Below are 20,982 nucleotides of genomic sequence, written 5' to 3'. Positions count from 1 at the left end.
CTTCGTGTTTTCTTACACGGCGGTAAAAATGTTAATTGACAATTGCGTGGCGCCACTGGCCACCCCTCCTCTCCTCCAAAGGCTGTTGCACCTCTCGTGCCATCCTCCACCACCCGTTTCCACGCACGCACACGTACACGGCGTACCTGTGCCGGTGCACCTGTGTGTATATCCGGTGTTTGGTGGCGACCTTGCGGATACCTTGCCGGCCGGTTTAATTGTAGCGACGTAGGACGCCACGTCAGCCACGTCATACGTGATAGTCGTGAAATCGGTGTCGATATTCACCGGAGGATCCGCGATTTATGTCGTGACGGGGGAAAAAAAGAAGAAGGGAAAAGAAAGGAAAGAGAAAGAAAGAAAGAGAGACGTTCCCTCATAGTAGTAGCAGTCCTCCATTCGATTTATCGGTGGCGGCCGGTTTCTTCGTGGAATTCGATCGACGATCCCTATCTCTGCTTCTTTTTCTTTTTTTTTTGCTCGATACGCGTACGCTCCAACCTTTCTGGAAAATCGTACACTTCTTCGGCTATCTTCGATCGGGAGCCTCGTGAGATCTAGGGATATTTCCTTGCATAGAATTATCCTTTTTCAATATATTTGTGTTGATAAATTTTTATTTATCTTAATTCTTTCTGGAAAACCGTACGAATCCTAGTCATCAAAATCGGTGTCGATTGTAAGGATATTCTCTGGGTTTTCGATCTTTATTCTTATTCCAATGCGTTCTTCGAAAGATGATGCATCAGGAATTCGTTGCATAGGATCTTTTTCAACATATTTGTGTTAATAAATTTTTATTAATTATTAAATCTTCCTGGAAAATCCTACGATTCTTAGTTATACAGATTCTGGAAAACTGTACGGTTCTTAGTCATCCAAATCCACGTCGATCTAGGAATATTCTCTTGATTTTCGATCGTTATTCTTATCGCGATGCGTTGAATGCATTCTTCAAAAGATAATGCATTAGGAATTCGTTGCATAGAATTGTTTTTTTTCAACATATTTGTGTTGATAAATTTTTATTAAATTTTCCTGGAAAATCGTACGATTCTTAGTCATCCAAATCGGCGTCGATCTAGGGATGTTCTTTTGATTTTCGATCGTTATTCTTATCGCGATGCATTCTTCGAAAAATGATGCATCAGGAATTTGTTGCATAGAATTATCCTTTTTCAACATATTTGTGTTGATAAATTTTTATTAAATCTTCCTGGAAAACCGATTCTTAGTCATCCAAATCGATGTCGATCTAGGCATCGATATTCTCTTGATTTTCGATCGTTATTCTTATCGCGATGCATTCTTTGAAAGATGATGCATCAGGAATTCGTTGCATAGAATCGTCCTTTTTTAATATATTTGTGTTGATAAATTTTTATTAATTCTTTCTGGAAAACCATACGATTCTTAGTCATCCGAATCGGCGTCTACAAGTATCCATCATTTTTATAGACGCGTTCGATGCATTCTTCGAAAGATGAACGCATCAGGAATACATCCATTCTCCTTTTTTCTTTTCCTCATACAAAATATAAATTCCACTACAAAAAGATATATTTTTCCCATAAAACGTGTTATCTTGATTTCGAGGCAACCGCATCTCTTACTCTTTATTATTACCAATCCCCTCCCCTTCCTCCAATCCAAAGCCGCAAATTTCCAATTCGCGCATTCCTCCCCTGCATATAATTAACTTCATTACCGGGAATCAGGAAGCGACGTGGGTGAAGAGATATATCGATCAGGGATGGGAACAACGACGACGACCACTCGTCGTGGAACACACTTACGATCTATAATTGGAATTGTGCTAGGGGAAACCGGTGCTATTGGCGCTAGAGGTGGTTGTTACCGGGGAGGGGGGATACGTGCGCGGCATGGTTATCCTCTTTCGTCGCGCCTCCTCCTCGAAGGGGAGGCGAGAAGAAGTTCTTTCTCAAAGACGCGTTGCCTCGTAATGGATTTGGCTCATTACAGGCCCACCGCATCGTTTTCTAAGCGTTTCACATTCACCCCTCGACGGACTCGCGCTTTTCTCGAACTATTCTCCCTCCCCTCACAGAGCGAAGGAAGAGAGATGTACGCGCGCCTCGTCATATCCCGCATTTATCAAGAGCCGCGATGCGTCTCTATCTAACCGCGTTAGGTACGTTGAACCTTCGCCTCCCCTCCGTAACCAGTGACCAGGTAAATTGTGGAAATTGGCGTAGCAGAGGTGGAAAGGAGTTTTTCTTCTTTTTCGAGAGTGGTCACGGTTGGGAGAAAACTCGTGTATATATATAGATAGTTGTACATAGAGATCGAGTGATTTAGTAGGGAAAATTTAATTACTTGAAGTTATTTGAGTAAAGCTAGTTGATGGTAAGTTATCTCGATAATTAAAAACGATGATGATAAATTGAAAATAATTGTAATCCGGAGATTATTACGAAAATCGATTTGTAATATCGGATCACTGTTATCCTGACAGTAAGTGAAACGCTCGAGGCAATTCGAATTTAACTCGAGACTTTTTAAGTCTCAACTTACTTTTTCTATATAAATATCCAACTCTCGACATAAGATAATTGTCTTAGAGTTTATTGAAACGGTAGTGCAATTTTAACGCCACGGGATAATCGTCTCTTGCTGTATCCCTATATACATTCGAAGATCGTAACTTCTTCCGATGATACATTATAAACTCTCGTTCCAAGCTCTTGTAACTCGTCGAATCGAAAATTAATCGTACTCGCATAATAAGAACGCGATAATTAAACCTATAAATTGGGTATCGCGAGAGGAAGACGAAGAAGGAGGAGGAGGAGGAGGGTGGATCGCCATTTCATAACACTTGTAAAGCAAGAAGCGGAGGCAGTAGCCTCTCTCGTTCCACACGGTTCGAGTGCAGCTGCTCTCTGGAAGAAGAGAGACGGACGAGGAGGAGCCTGTTGGGCGAAGCAGCAGCAGCAGGAGGAGGAGAAGAAACGTCACTGTATACGTAGAAAGTCGAGTAGTAGCGGTGTAGGATCCGACGCACACGCGGATCCCGAGTGGATGGTCGTTTACCCGCGGCCCTCGAGTGACGACCCCGCCCGCTTCAAGGACACCCCTGAACACACCGCAACCTCGGACCAGAACCCGACCATCTTCAACCCGACGCGAGCGAGCGCGTATGCATCGCGCCATGACTATCTGGATTCCTGGTTGCATCCGTCGATAGGATACCCGTTTCGAGCTTTACGCTTCACTGATAAACTTGCGACGAATCTCTCCGCCTCCTCTCCTCTTCTCTCCTCGATTTCTTCGCGGTTTTTCGAAATGAAAGAGACGAGCAATTTTTCCTTTTCGCTCTTTCTTTTTTGTCTTTCGCGATTTGTCTCGAAAACGTTGGTTTGGAAGATTGTTTGGAGGATAGTTTTGATCGATAGGAGAGATGGCAAGGATAATAGATGGTTTCAGTTTGGTTTAGTTTCTCTCAGAAAGAGCTGAAGTGGAGAAATAGGCGGTGAAGTTGTATGTGATATAAATCTACTTTTTTTTTTTATAAAAGCCAGGTATAATTTATTATTCAACCAAATATGTGCGAAGTAGTAATTCTGATAAATTTCCAAATCTTGACCCGTCTCTCGAGGATTAAACGCGGCAAATAAAAATTTCTTTCAACTTGCGGCGACTTGTTATACGAAACATATACGAGATCTCTTAACGCGATCCACGACGGCGGAACGTTTCTTTCATGGAAAAAAATGGAGGATGCGCATTTTGATACGTCATCCCTCGTTCTTTCGGCTCCTCGTAATGGATGCTGATTCCTCCCTCAAGGGAACGAATATTTCTCACGTTTTAATCGAAAAATTCTCCCTTCTTTCTTCGCTCAGAAGAAATCTTCTTAACGCGATTCCCCCATTTGCTATTTTTGGCCCTCGCCAACAACGATATCTCGCGCTATCCTCTTATGGATGATCCTCCCTTTCACGTCTCCTCTTATCATCCTCTTGCGCTGTAAATTTAACTCTCTTGTTGTCCATATGCTCGAAATGCTTCTTTCTCCTCGACACGATCGAGGATCATGCAACATTCGTTTCGAGATTTACTTCATTGCGCGTAATCATCACACCGATGTCGAGGTAAAGTTTAAAGACAATTTGTCGTTCGATGCGATAATAACAATTGCAAATAATTGTGTACGATCGACTATAATATAGACACGAATAAATGTTATTCCAATATTTCAATAAATAATTATCTAAATTAACCTTATATAATATAAATTTCCAAAACGAATCAATCAAATTTTTCTACATCTTTTATAATGTCGATCAATTTATCTTAATAACGTTTCAACAAACTTCGAAATAAACGAATATAATGTATCAAAAGTTAAAAGAAGGGAGAAAAAGTATTCTTTATCTTCTCTAGTATTAGAAATCCTTCGAAACTATTATATATACTTCCTCTTCTCGAAAGGTCTTCGGGTGCAATTGTTACGACACTTCCGTAAAAATCTATAATCACACGTTACAAATATATATATATATATAAATTATCGTTATTGAAATGTTACGATACTTTAATAGAACACGGTAAAAGATCCGGGCGCGGTTCATATCGCGGTTAAATACCTTGCTTTACGATCATTCCCGTATCATTTCCACCTATTATTACATCTGTTCCCTGTCAAGAAAGGTGTCTTTGACGATGAACGTTTGACCCCTCCCCTCCTCTCCCGCTTTATCACTCTCTTTCTCGACGCTCACAACCCGGTCGATAAAGTAGTGGTGGTGGCGGTGGGTAATGCCCGCTCTTAACTCTGATTTATGGCGGTCAATAAAGAGATCATCCATAATACGAAGCGAGCCGCTTATTAAGCCTCGGTTGCCGATGTGTTTACGAACTTTGTTTCCTCGCTTCTTATCCTTTCCACCCATCCCGTGGCTCCGCTTTCGAGCACGATTTCTTCTTCTTCTTTTTTTTTTTCTTTTTACCGACCGAGTATCGGTTTTCTGGCGCACGCATGCCGCGGAATCGATTCACAGTCGTTGATTAGGCTAACGATTCCCTCTCTATCGGAACACAACACCTTCGCGGTGCATCCGTTTTAACCCCATAATCTCGATTCCTAAGCTGAAATTGCACGGTCACGGACCGTGCCTCCTCCTCCTCCTCCTCTTCGTTGCGTGCCAACGATTGTAGAAACGATGCCCGAGCGTCGATCGTTTTTCAACTTCCACGCTTCTCTTTATTTTTCTCTCTCTCTCGTTACGCGATCGAATTGATATTCTTCTTTTACGTACCGTTGAAAATTTACTCGTTCTTTGGAAAATCGAAAGGAATTATTTTAGGGATTTATCCAAGTTGAATTGTTGTTGATTGAACGAAGGATTAAAAGAAGAAGAAACTTTCAAACGCGTAGATTTTAGATTTTAAAAAGTAGTTAGAGGATATTAGTAGTTCGTTCAGAATGGATTAATATCAAATTTTTGTGAAACATCTTTCAAATGTATTTTATAAAATTAAGTCAAGTCAGTCAATCTTTCGTTTTAATAACATTGCAAACTTTGACATTACTTTCTCACGCGAGCTCAAACTGTTGGAGTGTGATACTTTCATAAAATTCGTAGTAGATTCGATAAAATTAATAAAATAGATTCGATTCCATTTTGAACATTGAAATGAATACGTTCATATAGGTTAGAATAGATTAGACAGGTTAAAGTAAAAGGGAGAAAATATATTCTTTCATCGTCTTCATAGCAAATATTAAAAATTCTTCGAAACTACTTTCTCACCTTTCATAAAATTTGTAGTAGATTCGATAAAATTAATAAAATAAATGAATATGTCCACATAGGTTAAAATAAATTACACAGGTTAAAATAAAAGAGAGAAAGTAAAGAATATTTCTTTCATCTTAGCAAGTATTAAAAATTCCTCGAAACTACTTCCTCACCTTTCATTAAAATTCGTAGTAGATTCGATAAAATTAATAAAATAAATAAATATCCGCATAGGTTAAAATAGGTTACATATATTAAAATAAAAGGGGGGAAAATATTCTTTCATCGTCTTCTTAAAGCAAATATTAAAAATTATTCGAAATTACTTCTTCACCTTTCATAAAATTCGTAGTAGATTCGATAAAATTAATAAAATAAATAAATATCCATATAGCTTAAAATAGGTTTCATAGATTAAAATAAAAGGGGGAAAATATTCTTTCATCGTCTTCTTAAAGCAAATATTAAAAATTCTTCGAAACTACTTTCTCACCTTTCATAAAATTCGTAGTAGATTCGATAAAATTAATAAAATAAAAGAATATCCACATAGGTTAAAATAGGTTACATAAATTAAAATAAAAGAGAGAAAATATTCTTTCATCGTCTTCTTAGCAAATATTAAAAATTCTTCGAAACTACTTCCTCACCTTTCATAAAATTCGTAATAGATTCGATAAAATTAATAAAATAGATTCGATTCCATTTTGATCACTGAAACGAATATCTCCATATGGGTTAAAATAGGTTACATAGATTAAAATAAAAGGAAGAAAGTATTCTTTCCTCGTCTTCTTAACAAATATTAAAAATTCTTCAAAACTACTTCCTCACCTTTCATAAAATTCGATAAAATAGTAAATTCGATAAAATTAATAAAATAGATTCGATTCTATTTTGATCTCTGAAATATATCCATATATTACGTAGATTAAAATAAAAGGAAGAAAATATTCTGTAAATAATTTTACATTCTTGGAGTGTTTGATCGTCACGATACTTTCATAAAATTCGTTCTAGATTCTGGTGTATATTTATTAATAATAATTAACAAAATCAATAAAGTAGATTTGAAAGATCACGTCATCGCTTCTGTATAATAAAGTTCGATCGAATTGAAAACGCATCTCCCAAGTTTGCCCTTAAGGTGCAACTGCCCGCACGATGTATCAATCATGTAAGAAGCATCGATATCGATGCCACGGGCGATGGTAATGAGGGTTTAAACTTGACACCTTATTACAGACCGCCTCGATCTTCTCGTGTTCGAAATTGATTTAATGCGTGTCGTTCAATATACGCTTCCCATTATTCCGATCGCCTCGAATTCTTTTACGATAATCGGAACATGACGATGCCTCAAACTTGGCCCAGCGTGCTTTTTAAAGAGCTCTTTTTTTTCCTTTTTGATAATTTTAATTATTATATAAATTTGAATATCGAAATATTTCTTCTGTGAATTGTTACGCTTTTTCTTTATATATATATATAAATAACATGGTCAAACAGAAATATTGAAATATCTTCTGTGAATTGTTATTTAATGTTATAAAAAAAAAGTTACGAGAGCGGTCGTAATTTCATGGAAGAAAATTCGTACGAATAAATACTCGTTTTTTAAAATTCTAATTGAATAGATAATGTATCGTGGAAAAAATTTTCGCGATAAAATAGGTTAGACGTAAGAGAATCGAGAAATAAGCCAAGACTTTTCAAATCAAGATAAATATGAAATACAAAGTATAAAATATTTCGAGCATCGTCGATCAATCGATATATATCTTGTGGCAAGGTGTTAATTAAGATTCTGAAAAGATATCGAGCTAGATTCGACTAGATCGATCGAGGCGGCGATAACGTTGATAACGTTGGTCCATTTAGATCTCGAGATAATCGAGATAATATCGCTAGTCGATTAATCTTGGGCCCATAATCATCGCCTCGCCCATCCCACAGGCATTTATAAGCTCTCGATTCTAGAATTGGAGAAAGTGGAGTGGATAATTTGTTTGCCTTCGACGGTGATTGGATGAATTACGTTCTTTTTTCCTTTCTTCCAAGAAAACGATGGATGGATTATGCGTGTAGCGTAGCGGATATTCTCTGATTTATCGGCTTGATTTTATGATATTTCGACAGCGTCAACAACGATGAGTTATCGTTCATATTGAACGTTTCTGGTCGTTTAAACGATAATTTTACTCGAGGGCTTCGATGAACGAGGGATATGTCGCATACTTAATGTCAAATGATTCTCAAATTTTTGATTTTATATTTTATAACCTCGTTATATAAATCATTGGCTTTGACGTTGTTTTGAGAAATCGTGGGATCGATGTTTCACGAACGGGTTTTCAGTTTAAGAAAAGTGTAGACGAGGACACAAAAGTGATTGTTAACTGGATATCGTGTAATATTTTATATTATTCGCAAACGCGAAGCACAGCGAGGTTATGTGACCGTCACCTGCTACCCAACCTTTCTAATGGACAAGTTAAATTTATAATCGAGAAGATAGATGGCACCACTTCCGCTCATTATGTCGCCACTAGTTGGCGCACGCTTTGGTAAAATTCTGCGATCGAACAAATACGCGTTTACAATTTCTCTTCGTATTCGCACGCGATATTTCGATATTCGACCGAAGCCGAAACAATTAAACGAGAATTTTGACCAATGTCGATCGTTGTCCAGATTAATCTTCTCGAGAAACGGAATGGATTCGACGATTCGTCGATTGACGCAAGGTGTTCGTCAAAGTTCGTTTACACGGCGTGTATGGCGTATTGTGAGATCCGAGACGCGCGAGGCCGTGGCTCGGTAGCGTTGGCATCCTGACCTCAGCCTCTTACTTACACAACGACCTTACCGTGGCGAGGTGATTTCCTGATGTACGCCTTCCTGTGTGACGTTACCGGTTACTTATTGAGAGAACTGGGCAATCGCGACGGGGATCGACGATTTATGGCATTCTTCGGCCGGGAATAAATTTCGAGGGAAACGCAACCGCGTTGCTGACACGCGCGACGATAACCTCGACCCTTGGAAAACTATTTTAAGATGTTTCTTTATTTCGTCGGACGATGATCGGATACGCGAATCGATCGGTAGTGAAAAAACGATCAATCGAGATAATATTCTCGTATCGATGGAGAGTGAATGGTCTCTGGTGGAGATGAAAGGTTAAGTTAAGAAGGTTTTTGCGAATCCTTTAAAAGATATTTTGTTTTTTCTTTTTTTTTTTTTTTTTTTTAAAGTATTTTAGCATTTTTCTCGTATTAATCTTAAATATTAATTTGAGGTATTCTTGTATCGATAGAGAGTGAATGTCTCGATAGTGAAGCGAAGGGTTGAGTATTTGAGAATTTTCTAGAAAATTCAAGATTTTTTTCTGGATTTCGTCGATGATTATTGAATACCCGAGTTGATGATATAAAAAATATTTTTTAATATTTACGTTAATATCTCGATAGTGAAGGGTCAAACATTTTTATGAATTCTTCTTCTTCTATTTCGTCGATGATTATTGGATACCCGAGTTGATAATACAAAAAATATTTTTATGTTAATATCTCGATAGTGAAGGGTTAAATATTTTTGTAAATTCTTCTTCAGTATTTCGTCGATGATTATTGGATACCCGAATTGATAGCACAGAAAATATTCTTGCGTTAATATCTCGATATTAGTGAAGTATATTTGAAGAATCTTCAGAAAAACATATTTTACATTTCTTATTTATTTTGTGATTGATGTCAGTTTTGCTGAAATTACTCGGGGAAATTGTGTTAATATAAATCTTCTTCTCTCGACAATAAATTAAGAATTTCGCGTTCTTTTTTATTTTGTTGAACGGGCGTCTGTACGATGAAATTGCTTGGATAATATCTCAGGATATTTGTGAACGAAGGATATATAAAGGATACATACATATATCTCGTGTCATAAGTCTCAATCAAGTCGCTATACAACCGTCCATCATTCCGCAAACTTAACCCTACTTCCCACGGGTAACTTCAAGAAAGAAGATGTGGGACAGAAGCTTCGAGCACTGTCCTAAATTCAAGAAAACGGAGAGAAAGGAAGAAAGAGAGATGGATATTCCATGGCAACACACGATCAGCGATCAAGTTTAAGAAAAATCCCAATCCCCCCTCCCCCGTATTCGATAATCCGTTAGCGTGATTATCCTATGATCAAAAGCACCGAAGTAAATCCGATACACACTATCGCGCAAAACTATCTGGTAACTCGAGCTTGTTTGCAATAATCTTTGCAATAATATCGAAAAAATATCCCATAAAATTATCTAATATCGATTACTGCAATTTTAAATATTTTCTAAACAGATCTAGAATATTACGTTTCTTAAAAGTCCCTAGACACTACTCTATTTGGGAAATTTCTAAAAGTTGATAAAACGAAACTGTAATATGGCATTATCAATTACTAAACTATCCAAATTTCCAAATTTGTATTTATCTTCATCTTCATCATCGAATTAAAATCACAATTTTAAAAAAAAAATTAATTTTTAAGAAACCTAAAATATTATGTTTCTTAAAAGTCCCTAGACACTCTGTTTGGGAAATTTCTAAAAGTTGATAAAGTGAAACTATAATATGCCTATCAATCGATCTTTATTAATCGTCTTATTGAACTATCCGGATTTTTTTCTAAATTTCCAAATTTGTATGTATCTTCATCTTCATCATCGAATTATAATTCTTTAAAAAAAAATTAATTTTTAAAGAAGCTTAGAATATTACGATTCTTAAAAATCCCTAGAGATCCTACTTGAAAACGATCCTTAAAAATTTTTAAAAGTTAATAGAACGAAATTAATAATATGGCATTATCAATCTTTATAATCGTGTTACTAAACTATCCAAATTTTCAAATTTCCAAATTTGTATTTATCTTCATCTTCATCATCGAATTATAATTTTAAAAAAAAAAAATTAATTTTTAAGAAACTTAGAATATTAGATTTTTTAAAAATCCCTAGACCTTGGAAATGATCTAGTGATTTCTAGAAACATCTAAAAGTTAATAAAACGAAAATATATCTATCGATTTTTATTAATCGTCTTACTAAACTATCCAAATTTTCAAATTTTCAAATTTGTATTTATTTTCATCTTCATCATCGAATTACAATTTTTTAAAAAAAATTAATTTTTAAGAAAATTAGAATATTAGATTTTTTAAAAATCCCTAGATATTTTACTTGGAAGTGATCTAATGGTTTCTAAAAACATCTAAAAGATAATAAAACGAAAATATAGCATTATCTATCGATCTTTATTAATCGTCTTACTAAACTATCCAAATTTCCAAGTTTGTACGTATTTTCATCTTCATCATCGAATTACAATTCTTTAAAAAAAAAATTAATTTTTAAGAAACCTAGAATATTAGGATTCTTAAAAATCCCTAGACACCCTACTTGGAAACAATCTAGTGATTTCTAGAAACATCTAAAAGTTAATAAAGCGAAACGTAAATTTGTACGTATCTTCATCTTCATCATCGAATTACAATTCCCTGAAACAAAAAGAAAGAAAGGAAGAAAAAAAAGAGGAATCCACTTTTGCCGCCTTATAAGTCGAATAAAGTACCCGGATACACGGGACGAGGAATAGAAAAAGAGGGAGAAGGGGAGGCGTAGCGAAGGAAGGAGGAAGAGGGAAGATGGTGGAAACTTAATGCTCGTGGTACCGGCGCGCGCGGCCACGCCGTCGTGGAATGGTTATGGAGCCCGGCCCACGCAATCCGTGGGTCATGGACCATGATCTATGAAACACGCCGGAATGCCCCGTTATGCGCTAAAGTGCAAACTTGTTAGTCATAGAGTTGGTGTCGATGGGACATCGGGGTCCCTCTCTTCTTCTCAGCTGCCCTCTCGATGCATCGACGCAACGAGTTCGTGCTCGAGGGAACACTTGTCCGAGGTGTGTACCCTCCTCTCTCTCTCTCTCTCTCTCTCTCTCCCCTTCTCCTTCTCACCTCGTCGCCCTTTCTCGCCCGTACCGTATACACCGTATACGATTCTTCTGTGCACCACGACACAGAAACGCGGACCGCATCTCCGTGACACGGCGACCGTGGGTCGTGGGGATGCCGTTATGCCCTAAAGTGCCGTTTCTCCCCCTCTTTCCATGCTTTCCTCTTCGTTTCGAATCCCCACGGTCTCGGGGATCCGTCCGATTCTCGCCTCGCCAACTTCGATTCGTTGCACTCTTAATCGCGGATGCAGACTGAATTTCGGAGGGAAGGATTCCCTTTCTTCTTTATTCATTTTATGCAATTTCTCTGGAGGAAGCTTGCAGAGTTCTATCTCTACATTTTCAGGAAAATACTTTTTCTCACCTTCCATAAATATTTTCTTCCGTGTGTATATATATAAATTCGATCGCACAGACGGAAGGAGCTTATCGTAACAACTCGAGCATATCTCTCTTCCCGTCTCGAGGCGTGTGTTGAGTTCGGGATTCACGGCCGTGAGAGCGACACGTTTCACCGTGTCGGTGAGAATGGGCCGACGTTTCCATTCGGGCGAAGGAGGTTGTTCACGGTTCTCCTACACCTCGAAGGAACGCTTTTATCGCGACTTCACCACCAATCCAAGGGGATATATCCGCGGAATATCAAGTTGCGCGACTTAATGCTAATTAAATGCCTCTGTCGAAAAATGTGGTAAAGCTATTCGCGTTTGGTTTACAATCTTGCGGAGGAAGATTCCTTGTGCTCGCCTCGTCGTAAAATTCGAAATTATCTTTCTCCTCGGCAGTTAACACTTGTCAAGTTGAATAAACATTTAGAGAATTTGTTTTCTCCCCTCCTCGAGCACGCTTATCCTCTCACCCACGATCGAGAAATTCGAAATTAATTTTCTCGTAAATTGAATGTGAGGCCAAAATTATTAAACGATATAACTTTTTCTAAATCTAAAATTTTTATCATTATTAATTCACAAATATAATTTTTCATTCGAGTAGATGCGAGGAGAGACTTTTCAACAAGTCGAATGAAACAAATCGGAGAACGGAACGAAATCGGGATCGATCCGGTGCAAATCGATGGATTGTACATCCAATTAAAATATATCTATAACATCGATAGCCTCGATAAATTAATTTGCAACACCATTCCATTCGATTATCTCGGAACCAACCATCTCAAAGTTCCAAAGAATCTCCTCCTCTCTCTCTCTTTATATATATATATATATATATATATATATAAACCTTTGGATTGGAGATTCCTCTGGGTGGCACAGATTGGCAGAGATGATCGGTCGGGACAGGTGCGAGCCAGGGACGGAATAATAAAGCTTAGCTAATGAACAGCCACCGTTGCGAACCGTGAAGAATACCCGTCCGGTGTTAATAATTACAGCGTGTTTACGGTGGTAACACGTGCGCGCTCGGCAGAGGAGACGTCTGCCACGACGTTTGCGTGCCAGAAGCCTCCGCCCAGCCTGCCACCACGCGCAACATTATGTACCCCCGTGTAATTACAAAGCGTACCATGTGCACGGGTGCGTGCCTGTTTTCCCCGTATTCCGTACACCGCGGGGTTTAGTTGAAAATCGAGCCGGCGATTACCAGCGTGCAGAACGATCGAAGTTAACGAGCGGGGACGGCAGGCGGTATCGTTCCGCGGATAACTTCAAGTGAGAACTGTTTGGTAAAAAAGATTGCTCGTTCGAGGAGGGAGGGAAGGAGAGGAGATTTCTCTCCTCGAGAGGGATTCGAACGGGTTGCAGATTTCTTTTATCCTATCCCGGTTCTTTTATCTTCTCGACGAATGTAATTTTGGGTATTTCTTTTTTTTTTAGAAAATTTTTATTATTACACGGACGAGTTTTATCACTGTAATAACGGGATAATTTTGAAACGAGTTTTTATCTTGGAACGAAGGGGATTTTTGTTATGGGGGATGAAGATCCGAAAGAGAATGTTTTTTTTCAATATTTGAAATTGTTTCGAGAATGTAAATGTTAATGTTAAGTTTTTTTGGTTGTAATTTTCTTGGATTTTATCGGTCTGAAAAATTTGCAGGATAATAAGGAAAGTTCGAGTAAAATTGTTATACAATCTTCTTAACCGTGTAACTGGATCTATATTGGATCTGTTAAATGGATTAAATGGATCCACGAATAGAGATGAAAATAATTCGGAATAAATGAGCCATTCAAGTTCTTCTGTCTCGTTAAATTGTTGATACAGATTCTTGATAAGAAAAAAAATCAATTTCTTTCTGATATGAACTTCACGTATAACGTTTGTAATCAATTTTGAATCGGTATTCTTTATTTTAGAATTATTATAATTATGTATTAAATTCCTAGACTATTGAAATTTCCGCTAATAAAAAATATTATTACTCTTCTTTTTTTGAAATAATTATACCATTCAGATACAATTTAGATCAGATACAATTTATCGCTTACAATTTTAGTTATTTTTAGACGAATCTAGTTACTTATACCGCAAGTTTTCCTCTATATGAAAAGAAGGGCTACCAATTCTCCCTAGCTAGCGAACCCAAGGGGGGACACGGTTTCGTTATTGTAAATTTGCTATCGCCGCGAATAGGAGAAGGAGGTTGTGGGAAAGGCAGCACCTCGCCATGAGATCTCAGCGTTTATGAGATAGCTCTCGAAGTGATCTCGATTCTAGTGAAATTTTTAACGAATCGATCTTGGACAAATTTATTGGACAAATTTATAATCCTCTTTCTGAAAATTTTACGAGATTTTTTTCAGTAATCACAGTATTTCTATCGTAATATTTCAATTCTGAATTTGAAAAATTTTTATTTATTTAAATAAGTTTCCAGAATTAATTTCTCGCTTGAAAAAGTCAATCCACCATCATTAAATTTTGCCAATATTTTGAATTAACTTTTAAGATCCTCCATCGTCGAAACGATCATCGTATCAAGATGTACACATAAGATATTACATTAAGATTCCTCTCGTGTGCAACCTTCCTCAAAGGTTTCTTATCTCGCACACCCACGTTTCCATCTTTTGATCGGTTTGTGAACATCTTTCCAATATATTATGGAAGATTTGTCGTTCCGTAAGTAATTAGCCGTAACTCGTCGACTACGAGTCATTTTCCTCCACCGATAAATTTCTCTTCTCCTCAACCCTCCCTTCTTAACGAAAGTGGAATCGATCCATTTTAATTAGAGCAACCGATTATTTATTCCGCGATAAGTTCCATTGCGTTTCAATTAATCGATTTCTTCACACTCGAGAAATTTATTTCGTAACGATTCCTTCCTCCACGTCCTAATTACGATCATTTTTTTTATTTTCTTTACTTTGAGGGTGGATGGAAAGGGTTTGATTAATCGGTGGGATAAGATGCGGTATTTGAGAGTGCAAAGTTTGGAATCCTAAAATAAAATTTTAATTGTAATACAATAATTGCATTCAAAATTGTTACAAGTATAGAAGAAGTGATAGACAAAATTTATTTCTTTGATACGATGGATAGAGTGTATATTTTATTTAAGAAAATTATTATGGTGTTTTAATATCTAAGTTTCTTTAAGTTTCGCATTGTATTATGCAAATTGTATGTTGTATATAATACAATAATTACATTAAAAATTGTTACAAGTATAGAAGTGATAGATATAATATAAATTTTGCAATATGGAATTTTTCAAAATTTATTTTTTGATGGATAGAGTGATGATATTTTATTTAAAAAAATTATTATGGTGTTTTAATATCTAAATTTAAGTTTCATATTGTATTATTCAACATTTGTATATATATGTATGTACGAATTAGCAAAAATTTATTGTTATTTTATGCATTTAGATGTAATATAGATCATCCGTGTTTTAAAATTTATCGAAACAGTTTCTGATTTTATCTTTCATATAGTAGATATATTTATGGATTCCACAACGAATTTCAATTAGTATTTCGCAATATAGTTCGTCTATAATTCATCCCAAATCATATATATATACATACATCTTTAATAATATTCTTCTTTAAATTTTCACGAGCATAATTTATTATCGAGTCGGTAATTTGAGTGGAGGTTAGAAGAAATTGCATAATGCATCCGTGCTAGAACCTTTATAGATATGAAATAAAATTAATGTACACCCGAGATATCCCATAATTTTCCACACTAATTTGATTCCATTTATCTACCTTAATCGCTTAATAATCTCGGCAAATGGGATTAGGATAACGAATGGCGGTAGACAACGTGTTTTAACTGCATTCACAGTGGTAAATAAGAAAGAGACATTCTGTCTATTCTTTTTTTTCCTTTTTCGTTATGGTTTATGATCATATTATCAAATTACCTTGTTTTACCTTGTTATTTTGATTATCAGCTTCGTTGAGAATCCTAAATACGGATTATCTATAAGTTGACGTTCGGGATAATTAAAAAAGGGTTGATCAAATATACTCGAAGATTTGATTTATATCGATTTTTTAGGATAGAAATAATACGTGTAATATTTCTGTGAACAATAAAATAACGATAAGAATATTGCGTGCATAATTTTCGATCATTAAAAATTGCAAGCATTCCAATTGCAAATTAAAAAAAAAATTTATAATATTTATCATTTTAATATTTTTCAATCGCCATATTTTTCAAAAATTCTAATTGTTTTATTTCTCGAATCTTTCATTAGATTCTGAACAATGATTCGAGATTCATTTTAATATTTTTATTATTATTATTTTTCAATCGCCATATTTTTCAAAAATTATAATTGTTTTATTCCTCGAATCTTTCATTAGATTCTGAACAATGATTCGAGATTCATTTTAATATTTTTATTATTATTATTTTTCAATCGCCATAATTTTCAAAAATTATAATTGTTTTATTTCTCGAATCTTTCATTCTGAACAATGATTCGAAATTCATTTTAATATTTTTATTATTATTATTTTTCAATCGCCATATTTTTCAAAAATTGTAATTGTAAAATTTTATTTCTCGAATCCTTCATTAGATTCTGAACAATGATTCGAGATTCATTTTAATATTTTTATTATTATTTTTCAATGCCATATTTTTAAAAAATTGTAATTGTAAAATTTTATTTCTCGAATCTTTCATTAGATTCTGAACAACGATTCGAGATTCATTTTAATATTTTTATTATTATTATTTTTTTATATATATATTTATATATTATATATATATATATATTTATTATTATTATTTTTCAATTGCCATATTTTTCAAAAATTATAATTGTTTTATTTCTCGAATCTTTCATTAGATTCTGAACAACGATTTGAGATTCATTTTAATTTTTATTATTATTATTTTTCAATCGCCATATTTTTCAAAAATTGTAATTGTTTTATTTCTCGAATCTTTCATTAGATTCTGAACAATGATTCGAGATTCATTTTAATATTTTTATTATTATTATTTTTCAATCGCCATAATTTTCAAAAATTATAATTGTTTTATTCCTCGAATCTTTCATTAGATTCTGAATAATGATTCGAGATTCATTTTAATATTTTTATTATTATTATTTTTCAATCGTCATATTTTTCAAAAATTGTAATTGTAAAATTTTATTTCTCGAATCTTTCATTAGATTCTGAATCATTCGAGATTCATTTTAATATTTTTATTATTATTATTTTTCAATCGCATATTTTTAAAAAATTGTAATTGTTTTATTCCTCGAATCTTTCATTCAGATTCTGAACAACGATTCGAGATAAAATCGCAAGATATTTTACAAATTTAATTATTTTTCTTTTTTTGAAAGACATATATATATATATATATATATATATATATATATATAGAGGAAGGGAACCGGAAATATTAAGGTTGACAGCCCCTTATTGTTTTAAAGTTGGTGTGGTGGGTCGACGTCCTTATCCAGACCGCGGTGCCTGAAATATGCACGATCTTGCCAGATGACTGATACGTGACACAGCTGCCTTTTCATTTATTCATCCACCCTTCCTATCGCGGATTTTACGTCGGCCACGACGATTCACCTCGCGATGCAATTTTAGAGATAGACCCGTCCGTTTAATTACCCATCGCACCGCTTCCCTCCATTTTCTCGTGGAGGAGGCATTTGTCACGAAGGACAAATTTCGCGGTATTTAACCTTCAACGTTTAATAATCCTGGCTCGTGCTCGACTACCTTCGCGAGTTCGTTGGCTTTTGGAAATGGATTTTTACGAAATCGAAATTTTTATTTCCATTATTCAAATTAATTGTAATTAATTAATAGTCTAAATATTAATAATGTTCAAGATAGGAGATTATGTTCTACGTTTCGAAGAAAATGAATAATAAAATTAGAACTAGAAAAAATAATTTTTATCATAATAAATCTTGGCTTGTGCTCGATCAGCTACCTTCATAAATTCGTTGGCTTGGAAATGGATTTTTACGAAATCGAAATTTTTATTTCCATCAAATTAATTGTAATTATTTAATAGTTTAAATAATAATAGTTCAAGATAGGAGATTATATTCTACGTTTCGAAGAAAGTGAATAATAAAATTAGAGCTAGGAAAAATAATTTTTATCGTAAAATATTATTCCATATTTTTTCCAAATTTAATAAATCGTGTTCGATTAGCTATCTTTGCAAGTTCGTTGGCTTGGAAATGGATTTTTACGAAATCGAAATTTTTATTTCCAAATTAATTGTAATTAATTAATATTACGTTCAAGATAGGAGATTACGTTTTGAAGAAAGTGAATAATAAAATTAGAGTTAGGAAAATTAATTTTTATCGTAAAATATTATTCCATATTTTTCCAACTGTCAAATTGGACGATAAATTTCGATCAATAAGTTTCCAATATTTAAAAAAAGAAAGAAACAAATTAAAATTGGCGTAACCAATTCGTATCATAATTTATTTATTTAATCTAATCAAACCTTCTTCTCTTCTCTTTTCATTGCAGAATGGAGACGTTCCAAGAAGCTGGTGTTCAGATGTTGAAAGAGTTCAGGGCGCTTCTTCAACACTCGCCACTGCCCCTGCCCGGTACGAGACTTCTTCAGTTGCTGGCTTTGAACATGTTCGCCATCGAGTCGACCCAGCTGAAAGGTGAGTCGTCGATATTTCTCTTCTGTTCCTCCTCCTCCTCCTCCTGATCATCCCCTCCCCCTTTCTCCCGTCGATTTTCCGCCACGAAGCACGAATTTTCTTCTTTTCCCCGCGCAACCGGCCGAGAATCGAGATGGAGAGTTTTGAAATTCGCGGCTATTATCGCGGAATTATTCATGCATTCATGGGGAGGGAAGGTTACAGGTGTGAATTATGCGTTACGTTACGGATGGAATCGATACGTTTGCCGATTCGCGATTTGAATTTAGATGGATTTTCGCGCGCGTGAAGTGCGTGAAGTTTCGCGCATGTATATATGTATATACAGTCGAGAGTTCAAGGAGATGTTCAGGAATCTTCAATTTTTTTTCTCGAATTTTATTTCGAGAATTCCCTTTGTTCTTTATTTATAATCTCTCTAAAAATTATTTTTCTTAATTCTAATTTTATTTATAATCTTTCATCTTTTTATCGAATAATGATATGATGACAATCTTCTATTTTGTATAAATAATTTCACTCTGTCGTTCAATATTTTAGTTTTATATTTTAGAATATTTTACTTTCGATATCCTCGAATCTTATACGATTGGAGTATCGATCTTTTGAAACCTATATGGTTCTAATTAGATGTATGATTCGAATTAAATGTACGAGAAAATCCATTTATCCTAACTCTTATTTTAAAAAGAAAGATTAAAAACAGTAGAGGATAATCGGTTCTACAGTATACCATATTTTTGGTCTTTTTTTATTTTTCGACTTGAATTGAATTAAAAAAACGACAGTCTTCTATTTTGTATAAATAATTTCAGTCTGTCGTTGAATATTTTACTTCTAACGTACATAATATCCTCGAATCATATACGATTGGAATATCAATCTTTTAACGTGTGAGAAAATAACCTATATGGTTCTATGATTCGAATTAGATGTACGAGGAAATTCATTTATTTTAAATGAAAGATCAAAAGCAGTAGAGGATAATTTACAATATACCATATCTTTGGTCTTTTTTCATTTTTCGACTTGAATTGAATTAAAATAAATAGTCTTCTATTTTGTACAAATAATTTCACTCTGTCGTTGAATATTTTAGTTCTAACGTACATACTTTCGATATCCTCGAATCATATACGATTGGAATATCGATCTTTTAACGTGTAAGAAAATAATCTATATGGTTCTATGATTCGAATTAGATGTACGAGGAAATTCATTTATTTTAAACGAAAGATCAAAAGCAGTAGAGGATAATTTACAATATACCATGTCTTTGGTCTTTTTTTATTTTTCGATTGGAATATCGATCTTTTGAAACCTATATGGTTCTACGATTCGAATTAGATGTACGAGGAAATTCATTTATCCTAATCTTTATTTTAAACAAAAACTCAAAAGCAGTAGAGGATAATCGGTTCTACAGTATACCATGTCTTTGGTCTTTTTTTATTTTTCGATTTGAATTGATTAAAAAGACAGTAGTCTTCTATTTTGTATAAATAATTTCAGTCTGTCGTTGAATATTTTAGTTTTAACGTACATACTTTCAATATCCTCGAATCTTATACGATTGGAATATCGATCTTTTGAAACCTATATGGTTCTACGATTCGAATTAGATGTACGAGGAAATCCATTTATCCTAATCTTTATTTTATTTTAAACAAAAGCTCAAAAGCAGTAGAGGATAATCGGTTCTACAGTATATAGACCATGTCTTTGGTCTTTTTTTATTTTTCGACTTGAATTGAATTAAAATAAATAGTCTTCTATTTCGTATAAATAATTTCACTCTGTCGTTGAATATTTTAGTTCTAACGTACGTAATCATATACGATTAGGATATCGATCTTTGACGCGTGAAAATCAGTCGTCCAATCTTATAATTAAACCATCTTCGAAACATCTCCCCGTAAAAATTTCATTTCTAACCGATATAAAATTCCACAAATTTATTATCTCACAACGATTCCACTCTTATCGTCGCTTTAATTTCTCGCGTGAGAAAAATCCATTTCCATAAAAGAAGAAGAAAAAAAGTAAAGTCGATAATAGTCGAGATGGTCGCGTGTTTGATCGATAAAAGGCGCAGCGGATAGTGAGT

At 34.7% G+C, this 20,982-nt stretch overlaps 1 protein-coding gene across 3 annotated transcripts in view; it reads left to right on the top strand.

Annotated features, from left to right (window-relative positions):
- Nucleotides 1–20,982, top strand: part of LOC409795 (telomerase-binding protein EST1A) — a 137,795-nt gene that overhangs the window by 10,737 nt on the left and 106,076 nt on the right. For all 3 annotated transcript variants that reach the window (XM_393289.7, XM_006566772.3, XM_006566773.3), the window contains one exon: nucleotides 18,730–18,875. In XM_393289.7, the coding sequence (XP_393289.4) occupies nucleotides 18,730–18,875 (146 nt within the window). The remainder of the gene's footprint in view (nucleotides 1–18,729; nucleotides 18,876–20,982) is intronic.

Source organism: Apis mellifera, linkage group LG3 (genome assembly GCF_003254395.2).
Source record: "Apis mellifera strain DH4 linkage group LG3, Amel_HAv3.1, whole genome shotgun sequence".
Lineage (NCBI taxonomy): Eukaryota > Metazoa > Arthropoda > Insecta > Hymenoptera > Apidae > Apis > Apis mellifera.
The sequence above is the reverse complement of the archived record's forward strand: the minus strand, read 5'-3'. Positions and strand labels throughout refer to the sequence as shown.